Source organism: Hyperolius riggenbachi, chromosome 6, assembly GCF_040937935.1.
Source record: "Hyperolius riggenbachi isolate aHypRig1 chromosome 6, aHypRig1.pri, whole genome shotgun sequence".
Taxonomy (NCBI): domain Eukaryota; kingdom Metazoa; phylum Chordata; class Amphibia; order Anura; family Hyperoliidae; genus Hyperolius; species Hyperolius riggenbachi.
Genome location: NC_090651.1, coordinates 305,281,698 through 305,294,615, shown reverse-complemented (window position 1 = coordinate 305,294,615; position 12,918 = coordinate 305,281,698). Strand labels below are relative to the sequence as shown.

The 12,918-nt window shown below is 42.3% G+C and overlaps 1 protein-coding gene across 6 annotated transcripts in view; it reads left to right on the top strand.

The window, feature by feature from the left end:
• Positions 1-12,918, top strand: part of PTPRH (protein tyrosine phosphatase receptor type H) — a 228,057-nt gene that overhangs the window by 117,336 nt on the left and 97,803 nt on the right. For all 6 annotated transcript variants that reach the window (XM_068241258.1, XM_068241262.1, XM_068241261.1 and 3 more), the window contains exons 4-5: positions 5,410-5,673; positions 6,930-7,184. In XM_068241258.1, the coding sequence (XP_068097359.1) occupies positions 5,410-5,673; positions 6,930-7,184 (519 nt within the window). The remainder of the gene's footprint in view (positions 1-5,409; positions 5,674-6,929; positions 7,185-12,918) is intronic.

Sequence of the window (12,918 nt, the reverse complement as noted above, 5' to 3'; positions counted from 1 at the left end):
AGTAAAGAGAAGGGTTCATGTCCCGCAGTCAGTGGGTATTCTATGTAAGCTGTTAGCATCCTTACCTTGCAGAGCAGGAATTCAAGGCCCAAATGCCACCCAGAAATGACCTGTCTAGTGCTTTATATTTTGCTTGTGTAGATATCCTGCAGAAGCTGCAAACATTCAGTGCTCTGCCCCCAATACCAGTAGGCGAATTGGCTTTCCCTTGAAGTGGACCTGACCTCTTTTACAGGACAGAAGGAACGCATAGAGAAATGCACCCTGTATGTATTTAGAGAGTTTAGCCTGTCTAATTCCCCCTCATCTGTGACTAAGCACGAGTTGTAAGTTGATCCCTTAGCTGTGTCAGCTGACTGCCTCAGCAGAGCAGCTCATTTGTAAATATGTGTCTGCTTCCATGAAAGCAGGAAGTTCACAAACTGCAGATTTATTGCAGGATTTGTATCAGCTGTAACTGCCTGTCCCAGTAGGTGCAATCCTCCGTTAGTCCATGCTCCCCCAACAACTCACAACAATCCACAGAAAGCAGGGCTGGTGCTTCCATAGGGGCAACCTGGGCAATAGCCTCTGCCAAGACCCCCCCCCCCCCCCCCCCAGGTCTCCCCAAACTTTATTTTTCAGTCCCGGCAGGAATGCTCCTCCGTTAGTCCACGCTCTCCCACATCTTCATCCCAGCTGGCTGCATCTTCTCAGTATGTAATAACGCGCCAGATCACGAAGGAACAGTGCCCCTGTGAGGATGTAGCCTGCAGTACAAATGAGCCACTACAATGCTGAATACTCAGCGATGCATGTAGCATTTTCTGCAGCGATTGCGATTCTGTAACAGGTATAGAAAAGCAAAACGCTGTGAAAATGGCTTCAAAATCGCTTGAGAAAATTTTTCTGCGTTTTTTTTTCTTCTTATGTTGCTAGCGTACAGGCAAAATTACAAATTGGAATCACAATTAGTAGTGTAAAAGAAGCCTAAAACAGCCCCGAATCTGTGATCCAAACTCCTTCTTCTTTTGATGGCAGTCTGTGTCCACTTCAGCATATGGCTAGGGACCCGCTTGTGCCAGCTTTCAGGAAGCATTTGGAAATCACAGGTGATTTCCGATTTGCTGAAGCACAGCGTTGTTTGCCATGATTTTGGAGTGATTTGGCCTGCATGGAATCGCTCCGGTTCAATCACAAAAATGCTGCAGTGCAACATTTTTGCAATCAGTTTGCGATTGCAAGGTTGCTGTGGGCTCACTCCCATCGCCTTTCAGCAGATTTCTAAAAAACACAAACACTACTGAAAGAGCTCTGGTGGGCCTCTAGCCTAAGACATGCTCATGTGATTGCCCCCCCCCCCCCCCCTTCCCTGTATCAAATGACCCAGCAGACTCGCAGATCATTCATGCGTTGGTGAGTTCAATGATATACATGAACATGCTTTATCCTGAAGTGGACACATATTGTCCCTAAATAGTAAAGGAGTTTGGAACACAGAGCTGTGCATACCTATGATTCAGCTGCTGGGAGAGTTGAGCGCAGGGTAAAGCCAATAAACGGCTCACCCTGCTTCTGCACAAGTCCCGACGGTGCTGATTTCTATACCCCCTCCAGGTTGCCATGGATAGTAGGGAATGATGTAATTTGGCTTCCAGCTATTGCTGGCGGCCAAATTATGCTGTTTTTAAAGTAAGTTGCGCTCTGTGTTTTGATGGCACCCAAATTACTCACTGAGTGGGGCTATAGCCGTAATTCCTATTGCAGCCTATGGCCAGTGCATGGTGTGCCCAAATTTTTTGCACTGTTTTTCAGCATTTGTAGAGCTGTTAGGTACAGCATGTGGATTATTTAACCACTTTGAAACCCTTGCTACGCTTATCTACTCCCCACAGAACTTTACCTGGGGCTCAGGGGAGTAGATAGGCGTACTTGTGGTAAACAGTGTGCTGTATGCCCAATAAGCTATCTGATTATGTATATAGGGTATCATTTTAACCGTGACAAGTGAGAGAATAGATTTTGTGGTGTTTGACAACTGAGGGATAAGTCATGTGATTTTTTTTACCGGAAAACTGAATGAAAAGCAATAAAACTGTTATTTTCATGTACTCTATACCCCCAAATAAATACTTGTAAAAACAACAAAAGTGACAGCATTGAAAAGAGAATACATAGTTACCCTAGGGACTTAGCTTTTAAAATATGTATGCCATGAGAGTGTATTACTGTTAATCATGAAGAAAAGGGCTTTTAATTACTGATAGAGTACAATGAGAAAACAAAAAACACAAACCAGAAACTAATATATTTTCGCCATACATTGTACTAGGAACATTATTTAAATGTTGAGATAACCAGGACAAATTAGCAAATAGAATGTGTGTGTTTTACCTATGGTAACATTGTTTATTTGAAAACTATAGTGGATGGAAATGGAGAAATAGTGTATTTTTTCTTTTTTTTTCTCATTTTTCCCTTTAAAATGCACAGATAATAACATAATTACTAAAAGCAAATATCACCCTCACAAAGCATAATTTGTGGCAAAAAAAACAAGATATAGATTATTTACATCTGATGAGTAGCAATAAAGTTATTGGTGAATGAATGAGCGCTGAAATGTGAAAATTGCTCTGGTTTTTAAGCAAAAAACCCTGTGGTGCTGAAGTGGTTAAAGTATCAGCATTTAAATACAGCTGCCTTTATTGTATTTGTTTTATAGCTAACACAGCTGTACACATTTATTTTTTTCACCTATAGCAAAATAGCAATCCTATCACCCCAAATTGAAGTCTTAGTGAATTTACTATAGAAATGTTCCTTCCAGAAACATGAGGTTATCCATGTCAATTCAGCCAAATGTGGAAGCATCAGATAAATATCTTTATACCCAAGAGAAGTCATAAAGCGCACCGCACTCCCATGTGGCTTACTATATGCACATGATTAGTGAGTGATTGTGTTGGTTTTATGGCCAGCTATATTTATTACCCTCCAAAATAATCCCAACACGAGGAATGTACAGTATTTTCTTCTAACTACGGCCCGGTTCACATTCGATGTTAAAAAAACAGTCCGTTCCCAGATTGAAAGGGAACGGATCGTAACGCATGGGAACGGATTCAGTGTTAACCTATGGATCTGTTCACATCAGTCCATTCAAACGGATCTGTTCTGCAAGTTTCCTGCTGCACCAATTCTTCCAGACCGCTAAGCCCAACAGAACGAAAACAGAAGCTGAAGCCCTGCATTGGGGTCAATGAGAAAACAGTTTCTTCACACGAACGAAGAAACGGACCGTTCTATTCACCAAAATTCACTTTGGGGTGGAGGTCTGGGGCGGGGATATGGGGAAATGGAACGGAAGGAAAAAGGAGTGAAAACGGATCCGATCAACCTGCATGATCAGATCTGTTTTCACGGATCCGTTTGCCACCAACGCAAGTGTGAACTAGGCTTACCTCCTCAGTTCACTAAAAAAACAACTATTAAAGGGGAACTGTAATGGCAAAACTGTGCAAAACAGTGCAAGGAAATTTGGACGGACCATGCGCTGCCATAGGCCATAATATGACTTACGGCTGTACCTGGCGCTAAGACCGCAAGTTGGGTGCGGTCAAAATACGGAGCCCAAATTACTTTAAAAACAGCGTAATTTGGGTGCTAGCAATAGCTGGCTGCTGAATTACGTCTTTCTCCCTAGGCCTGGAGGGGGAATAGTAATTGACGCCACTGGGATTTTCGGCTTCACCTTGTGCCCAAATCTCCCGGCACCGGCTCTATGGATGAGATCGCACTCACTGGCTATCCGTCCAATCAGGAACGGCAGGTGTGCTGGAAAAACAAATCCTGGGCACCACAGGATCCAAAGCTAGTATTAAGATGTAGTAATCTGCACCACCTTCAGTAGTAATTCTTTATTTATTGGTATAAAAAGACATACAATAAAAATTAAGAACTGTAGGGCAAGACAGGCCACTGTTTCAGGCTACCTGGCCATCTTCATGTTGCCCTGGTTCTAAACATCACACACAGCAATACAGACATAAATACACACAAATGTCCAATCAGGAAAGACATGCAAATGCGAGGACCTGATGGGGAACTGCTAATTTAAATATGCCAGCCATGCCCACAAGGGAAACTAACCCTCCGATTGGCCGCTTGTATTCATTCAATTTACACTCTATAGCAATCTGTCAGGTGCGATCGGAATATTGCAATAGTCATAGTCAACACCCATCTATCATGTCCTGATCTTATAAGTCAGTGGGAGGCAGGAACAGGCAACATATGTGGAAAACGCCACACTATACTCACTTCATACAGTGCAGCATCCTGGGAAAAGGCACAACAGCCAATCAATGTGGGAAGAAAGAAGCTGCCGGCCCGCCGACCTATCAGTTGGCGCTACGGACATTATGGTACAATGTAGTAAATTATGCAGGATATGTTGTTTTATGTTAAATGTCCTGGTTTCAGTATTAGAAACACTTCTATCTTGCTGTTTTTCGGTATGTAGCCACACCCTCCAAACTGAGGCTTATCTTAGGCCAGGGCTTGACAAACTACAGGCAGCGGGCTTTAGCCAGCCTGTTGATGTTTTGAATCCGGGCCGGATTCCTCTTCTCCCTGCAAAGTTGCGTGCATTGTGTAACGAGAAGTTTAACTCACCCAATCGCACTTTCCAGTGGCGCTTTCCATGGCGACAGCAGCATCATGTAACTTGCCCTCAGTATGTGCAGCATGTCACATGACACCAGTGAAGTCATTGAGATCGCCACTGGAAGATCGCAACTCTGCTGTGGATGGGTAGGAGTAGAGCGCACAGGCATGCAGGCCGCAAGAGGAATGTGGCCCGCAGCCAAAAAAGGTTTGCTCAGGCCTCTCATAGGCTGTTTATTATTATATTATTATTGTGTAATTCTCCCCCCCCCCCCCCCCCAGAGCATTCTGGGAGACCAGCTATGTTTTTGCACTAGTTTCAGAACTCTCAGTAAATGAACAATCTGCAGAGATCACCTGCTAGTACTAAAGATGTTGCTGCCTGTGATACATTTCAGAATGTAAATCAGGGAGAGGACAGAGGGCAAACACTAATTTAAAAATTATTATTGTAAAAAATAAGAAATTTTATGCATTATGTTATTTTGGATTAACGTATCTCTGCTGAGCAGCTGGACGTAAAATAACTGATATTTCATGCTGCTGCTTTTCAGTTCAGAGCAAAAGTTGTAATAATTTCATATAATTCACATTCTTTCTGAAATGGTTGCTTTTTGTACAGTTACAGCTCATCATACTGTTTGACATTGTATTGATTTTTGCTTCATTCTATTAGTTTGTCTTTATTACTTTCTTTCTTAGTAAAGATGTGTTTTGTTTTGTGCTGTTGTATGTTTAACTCCTGTATGTTTGCCTCCCTAGTTCCCTCCCCTGTAATAAACCTCCAAGGTACCGCTAGTGAGGCTTATGTCAATCTTACTTGGACGCCACCGAATGACATCCACAGCAGTGATTACTCCTACACTGTAATTAGGATGCCAGGGAATCTGAACAAGACTGGAATAAAATCTACCAGTGTACAGATGATGGGGCTAAGTCCTGGAATAACATACACATTTTCTGTGTACAGCGTGACTAGCAATGGTGTTCAGAGCCGTACTAATGACAGCATCACTATAACAACATGTAAGTGTATAAAAGGGGCCTCTTGCTTCAAAATCCGAATTGGTTTTATTTCCCCAAGCACGACTGGTTCAGGCCTGGAATTGGATTTGGCACAGGGAAAGTAATACATCAATGGAAGTATAAAACAACACAGATATACAGAAACAACAACATGCAGTATATCCTACTAAAGTAACAAACCTAGAGAAAGAAGGTAGTCACACATCCAAATGCAGTTTAAAGCTTAAGCCAATTGTATTAAGCAATGACATAAGTGCAATCCAACATATAACTAGTACTAAAGCACCAAAATATGTACAGGTAGTCCTCAACTTACGAACACCTGCTGATTCAAACGGCCCGAAAATGTAAAATTTAATTCTTTGGATACATTCTACAATTTTTTTTCTCAAAAATGACCTTGTAGCTTTTGAGAAATTGATTTTTAAGAATTCAAATATATATATATATATATATATATATATATATATATATATATATATATATATATATATATATATATATATAATTTTTTTTTTTTATAAAACTGGTCAAATTAAGTTTATCTGATGTACACTGAGGGCACAGGGGGAAAGAGGTGACAGGGTGGGGGGAAAGGTGGCACAAAGGGAGGGGGGCACTGAAGGCACGGGGAAACAGAGGTGACCCGGAGGGGGATACTGGAGGCATGGGGGAACAGATGTTGCACGGGTGGGGGGCTGGGGACACTGGATGCACAGGGGGGCATAGAGGAGGTACAGGGGACAGAGATGGCACAGTATTCCGACAGATTTAGGTAAAAAAAAAACATGAATCCAAAGTCCCTATCTCATTCGTTAACCAGGCACTACCTGTACACACAATGAGATGATATACACGTGTAGTTTACAAGGGCAATGCAGTCAATTATGTACCAAAAATCTTTCAGCTATGTTCGAAAAAGCTGCTGTTAACTGATTGGAACTAAACGTTTCAGTGGGAGCAAAGTTGTAAAAAAGTTAGGTTAGTTTGGAATTTTTACACTGTGGCAGCAAGTGTTTTACAATGTAGCTGTAAATGACAAGGAGTGTTATAACTTAGCTGTAAACAGGATACAAAGCAAATTTTTTTAGAAGGTTTTTACTCTTTAGTTCTCTAGATATGAGTTTTGTCTTAATTTTCCTCTCACTCTAAACACACCTCAATTAAAAAGGCTATGTCTCATCTCATCTGTTTTTTGTTTTTTTTAAATAAGCCTATGCATAATTTCTAATGTGTTATTTTGTTGTGTTTTGCAGTTAATCCAGTATCACAGGTCACACTTAGCAGTGTAACAGAAACCTCTATAACGGTGCAATGGACAGCGGCCCCCGGGACAGTTACCGGGTACAAGGTGTCTTATACAAATGGCACAACCACAGTAGATACAAATGTGGGCAATACTTTGCAGTATACTATCAACAGTTTATCTCCTGGAGTAACCTATAACGTCACGGTGTATACATTGAATGGTATTCTTACAAGCCCTGGTGTGAGTAACACTACAACAACGTGTGAGTACTACCGATATTGTCTCTTCAATGTGTGGAGGTCAATGTGTGGAATATATCTGTTACTATATGTACTGCAGATGTGATTTACAGAACGTTCACCAGAGTAAAGAGAAGGGTTCATTTCCCGCAGTCAGTGGGTAATCTGCTATGTAAGCTGTTAGCATTCTTACCATGCAGAGCAGAATTTCCAGGCCCAAATGCCACCCAGAAATTACTTGGCTGGTGCTTTATATTTTGCTTGTGTAGATCTCATGCAGAGCCTACAAAAATTTAGTGCTCTGTCCCCAATATGAGTAGGCGATTTGGCCTTCCCTTAAAAAAAAAAAAAGGCCATAATATTTATACTGCGCTTTACTTCTGGCGGAGTCAAAGCGTTTGAGCTGCAGCCACTAGGATGCACTCTGTAGGCAGCAACAGTGTTAGGGAGTCTTGCCCAAGGACGACAGAATATATTGATTTTTTTTTTTTTTGCATTAAAAAAAATACAACATCAGTAACGCTGCAAGAGGCCGCACCCATACATTCCATACAGCCATATACTCATATTACACAGCATATCGCATGACACCTATGCAATATTATAACCGCAAAAGAATCCAATAAACAACAATGTAACTGAAAGCGGAGCTGAAAATATGAATAAAACAAAGTGTTTCACTTACCTGGAACTTTTGCCAGTCCCGTACAGCCTTTCTGTCCCGCGCCGGTCCTCCATGATCCCCCGTTCTCCCTCCGCCAGCTACTTTCACAACTACACCTGCCCACCTCGCGTATCTTTTTCCACATTCCAGCCACACTAGCGCACATGAAATTGACACTATTGCGACTGGAACACGGAAAAAGATATGCGTGGCTCGGGGCGTGCAGTTGCCGTTGACTTACAAGTCGATAGTAACAAAAGTAGCTGGCGGTGGGAGAACGCAGGATCGTGGAGGACCAGCGCGGGACAGGAAGGCTGCACAAGACTGGCAGAAGCTCCATGTAAGTGAAAAACATTGTTTTAGCTTAATCTGCTCTTGGTCTGTCTGTACTCCTTGGAGTGCCTCCTTCCTAGCTGATCTACGGTATTACGGTACGGTACGGTATTCAGTTTAAGTCACCCAATTTGAGCTTATAAAAAGCGATCCACCGACTCCAGATCTTTTTACATTTTTTATGACATTTACTTTTGGCATATATCCTTTTTAGCTCAACTAATTCTCTATGAACATATGACACGCAGGCTTTCTTGAGTGGGGAGGGGGGAGGGGTCGCATTTCCACTCTAGAGCTATCATTTTGCACATTAATGCAACCGCAGACTGAAGGACAACCATTTCATGTGTAGATAGCAGGTCATAAAATTCCTCAACAGCAGTACCTCCGGCAACAGTGGAATACTTATTCCAAGGAAACTATTACCCTCCTGCCGGTTTGATTGTGCTCCACTGAGAGAATAGTCATTAGGCGTCTCAGACTTACAGTTGTGTTCAAAATGTTTCAACCCACACTGAAATTGAGTGTTTTGGCCAGTTTGACATTGATTTTGATTATTTCAGTCATCTTGTTTACAATTAAATCAAAGAGGCACTTATAAGTCAGACAAATATAACATAACATTTATAATGAAATAACCACAAATGTCTTTTCTGTGCTCACATCATTATCAGTTTTATTCAACCCCCAAGTGACATTCATTCTTAGTATTTAGTACAACATCCTTTTCCAGTTATAACAGCTTTTAAACGTGAAGCATATCTTGACACAAGTGTCTTGCAGCGATCTATGGGTATCTTAGCCTATTCTTCATGGGCAAAAGCCTGCAGTTCAGTCACATTCTTAGGCTTACATGCTGCATCTGCTTTCTTTAAGTCCCACCAGAGGTTCTCAATCGGATTTAAGTCTGGTGACTGCGATGGCCACTCCAAAATGTTCAAGCCTTTAATCTGCAACCATGCTCTAGTGGACTTGGAGTTATGCTTGGGATCATTGTTCTGTTGAAAGGGCCAACGTCTCCCAAGCCTCAGGTTTGTGACGGACTGCATCACATTTTCATCCAATATCTCCTGGTACTGAAGAGAATTCATGGTACCTTGCACACACTGAAGCGTCCCTGTACCTGCAGAAGCAAAACAGCCCCAAAGCATGATTGACCCCCCGCCATGCTTTCACAATAGCCAAGGTGTTCTTTTCTTCATAGGCCATGTTCTTCCTCCCCCAAACACAGCGTTGATCCATGGGCCCAAACAGTTCTAATTTTGTTTCATCAGTCCACAGAACACTATCCAAAAACTTTTGTGGTTTGTCCACATGACTTTTGGCATACTGCAGTCGACTCTTCTTATTCTTTGGAGACAGCAAGGGGGTGCGCCTGGGAGTTCTGGCAAGGAGGCCTTCATTACGCAGTGTGCGCCTTATTGTCTGAGCTGAAAATTTAGTACCAGCATCTGACAAATCTTTTTTCAGTTCCTCAGCAGTCACACGGGGACTTTTCTCCACTTTGCGCTTCAGGTAGTGCACAGCAGTCGAAGTCAGCATCTTCTTTCTGCCACGACCAGGTAGCGTTTCACCAGTGCCCTTTGCCTTGAATTTGCGAATTATGCTTCCTATGGTGTCTCTTGGTATGTTTAACATCTTTGCAATCTTCTTATAGCCATTGCCCTTCCTGTGAAGAGAAATCCCCTCTTCTCTTGTCTTCCTGGACCATTCTCTTGACTTCACCTTGTTTGTAAACACACCAGTAAATGTCTAGAAGCAGCTGAGTATCACATTCATTTTAAATCTGCCTAATTGGTGCTTATTATGCTTGATTGTTGCTTAAAGGATACCTCAACTGACATGTGACATGAGATAGACATGTGTATGTACAGTGCCTAGCACACAAATACCTATGCTGTGTTCCTTTTTTTCTTTCTGTGCCTGAAAGAGTTAAATATCAGGTATGTAAGTGGCTGACTCAGTCCTGACTCAGTCAGGAAGTGACTACAGTGTGACCCTCCATGATAAGAAATTCCACCTATAAAACACTGTCCTAGCAGAAAATGGCTTCTGAGAGCAAGAAAGAGATAAAAAGAGGAATTTCTTATCAGTGAGGGTCACACTGTAGTCACTTCCTGTCTGAGTCAGGACTGAGTCAGCCACTTACATACCTGATATTTAACTCTTTCAGACAGAGAAAGAAAAAAAAGGAACACAGCATAGTTATTTGTGTGCTAGGCACTGTACACACACATGTCTATCTCATTATGTCACATTTCAGTTCGAGTATCCTTTAAAGACAGGTCCTGTTTGATTAACATGTTCAGCTTTTATGAGGTAGTGAACGCTAATGTGGATATTGGGAATGCTGTAGATGTGATATACTTGGATTTTGCAAAGGCCTTCGACACTGTTCCCCACAAAAGTCTGGTGCAAAAGTTGAGAATGCAGGGACTGGGGAAGAGTCTGTGTGCATGGATAGGGAACTGGCTAATGGACAGAAAAAAAAAAGTTGTGGTCAATGGACCATACTCAAAATGGGAGACTGTTAGCAGTGGGGTCTCACAGGCGTCTGTACTGGGTCCAGTGCTCTTCAATTTATTTATTGACCTAGTAGATGCAGTAGTGAGCAATGTTGCTATTTTTGCAGATGATACAAAATTGTGCAGAATCATCAACTCTCATGAAGATAGTGTCATATTGCAACAGGATCTGGATAGGATGGCTATATGGGCACATACATGGCAGATGAAATTCAATGTTGAAAAATGTAAAGTCATGCATTTTGGTCGTACCAATGGTCTAGCACCATACAAAATAAATAGGAAACAGTTGGGGACATCAAACTTGGAGAAGGACTTAGGAGTACTCATTGACAACAAGTTAAATAATCGTACTCAATGCCAAGCCGCTGCAGCTAAAGCTAACAAAATTTTGGGATGCATTGAAAGGGAAATAAAAACCCGAGATGCTAGCATAATATTGCCCCTGTTTAACTCTCTAGTAAGGCCACATCTGGAATATGGTATTCAGTTCTGGGCACCACATTACAAAAAAGATATTGCAGTTTTAGAGCAGTTGCAAAGACGAGCAACAAAATTGATACGTGGGATGGAAGGTCTCACTTACCAAGAAAGGTTAGATAAACTGGGTTTATTTAGTCTAGAGAAAAGACGCCTTAGAGGGGATCTAATTAACCTGTATAAATACATCAGAGGGCAATATAATAGCTTGGCGGATGAGCTTTTTGTCCCTAGGCCTTCTCAAAGGACTAGAGGACATGAGCTGCGCATGGAGGAAAAACGTTTTAGCCATTTATTTAGGAAAGGATTCTTTACAGTAAGAGTGATTAAGATGTGGAATGCATTGCCACAGGAAGTCGTTATGGCAAACTCTATACCTGCATTTAAAGGGGGCTTAGATGCGTTCCTTGCGTTGAGACATCCATGGCTACAATTACTAGGTAATGCCCAATGATGATGTTCCAGGGATTTTATCTGATTGCCATCTGGTGTCAGGAAGTAATTTTTTTCCCTTTTGGGGCTAATTGGACCATGCCTTGTAAGGGTTTTTTCGCCTTCCTCTGGATCAACAGGGATATGTGAGGGAGTAGGCTGGTGTTGTACTTTGTTCTCTGGTTGAACTCAATGGACGTATGTCTTTTTTCAACCAAAATAACTATGTAACTATGTAACATCCACAGGTGTTTTCAATGCCTGATCAAAAACACTTGAATAAACCTCTGTTCTTAAGAGTGGTAGTCCTTAAAGAGACTCTGAAGCGAGAATAAATCTCACTTCAGAGCTCATAGTTACACGTGCCCCTGCTAAACCGCCGCTAAACGGGGGTCCCTTTACCCCCAAATCCCCCACTGCGAGACTTGGGAGCTCCTGGAGGCAGGGCTAACTGCTGCAGCCCTGCCTCCAGTCGCGTCTATCAGCGGCGCATCACCGCCTCTCCCCCGCCCCTCTCAGTGAAGGAAGACTGAGAGGGGCAGGGGAGAGGCGGAGATACGCACTGACAGATGCGCGTGGGGCAGGGCTGCGGCGGTTAGCCCTGCCCCAACCAGGAAGCGCTCCCCGGCTGTATCGAGGGGGATTTGGGGGTGAAGGGACCCCCGTTTAGCGGCGCTATAGCGGCGGTTTAGCAGGGGCACACGTGCCCCTGCTATCTATGAGGTGTGAAGCGAGATTTATTCTCGCTTCAGACTCTCTTTAAGGGGTTGAATAATAGTGTCAATGAAGAAATCACACAAAAAAACATTTAATACTGTATTACAAAAACAATTGATGTCATTTTAGTTGCATTTGGTTCTTTAAAAAGTCCTTGTAAGATTTCATTCTGAACACAATTGCAAATGTACACTAAATTCCCTAAAACCCTTTACAGCATTGGGGGTTGAATAATTTTGAACACAACTGTATATCTGTTCCCTTCCCAGGTATAAATCCAGACTGGTCTAGAAGTATAATTTAGGTAATGACTGTATATAACCTGTTAGAGAAGATTTTGGCCAGAAGTTTATAGGTTTATGGTTAAGGAGAGAGACGGGCCTACAAGATTTGCATAGTAAGAGGTCCTTTTTTTTGGTAAAACAATCATAAGAGCCTCTTGCATGGACTGAGGCAGATCTGTGTTATCCAGAGCATACTTCTAGATCTGCATCTGGATGAGCCAGAATTTTTCTGTACTGCTTGTAAAACTCGACAGGTAGAACATCATCCCCTGGGGATTTTTGCAGTTGGTAGGTCCTTAAAGAGTACCACAGCTGATAAATT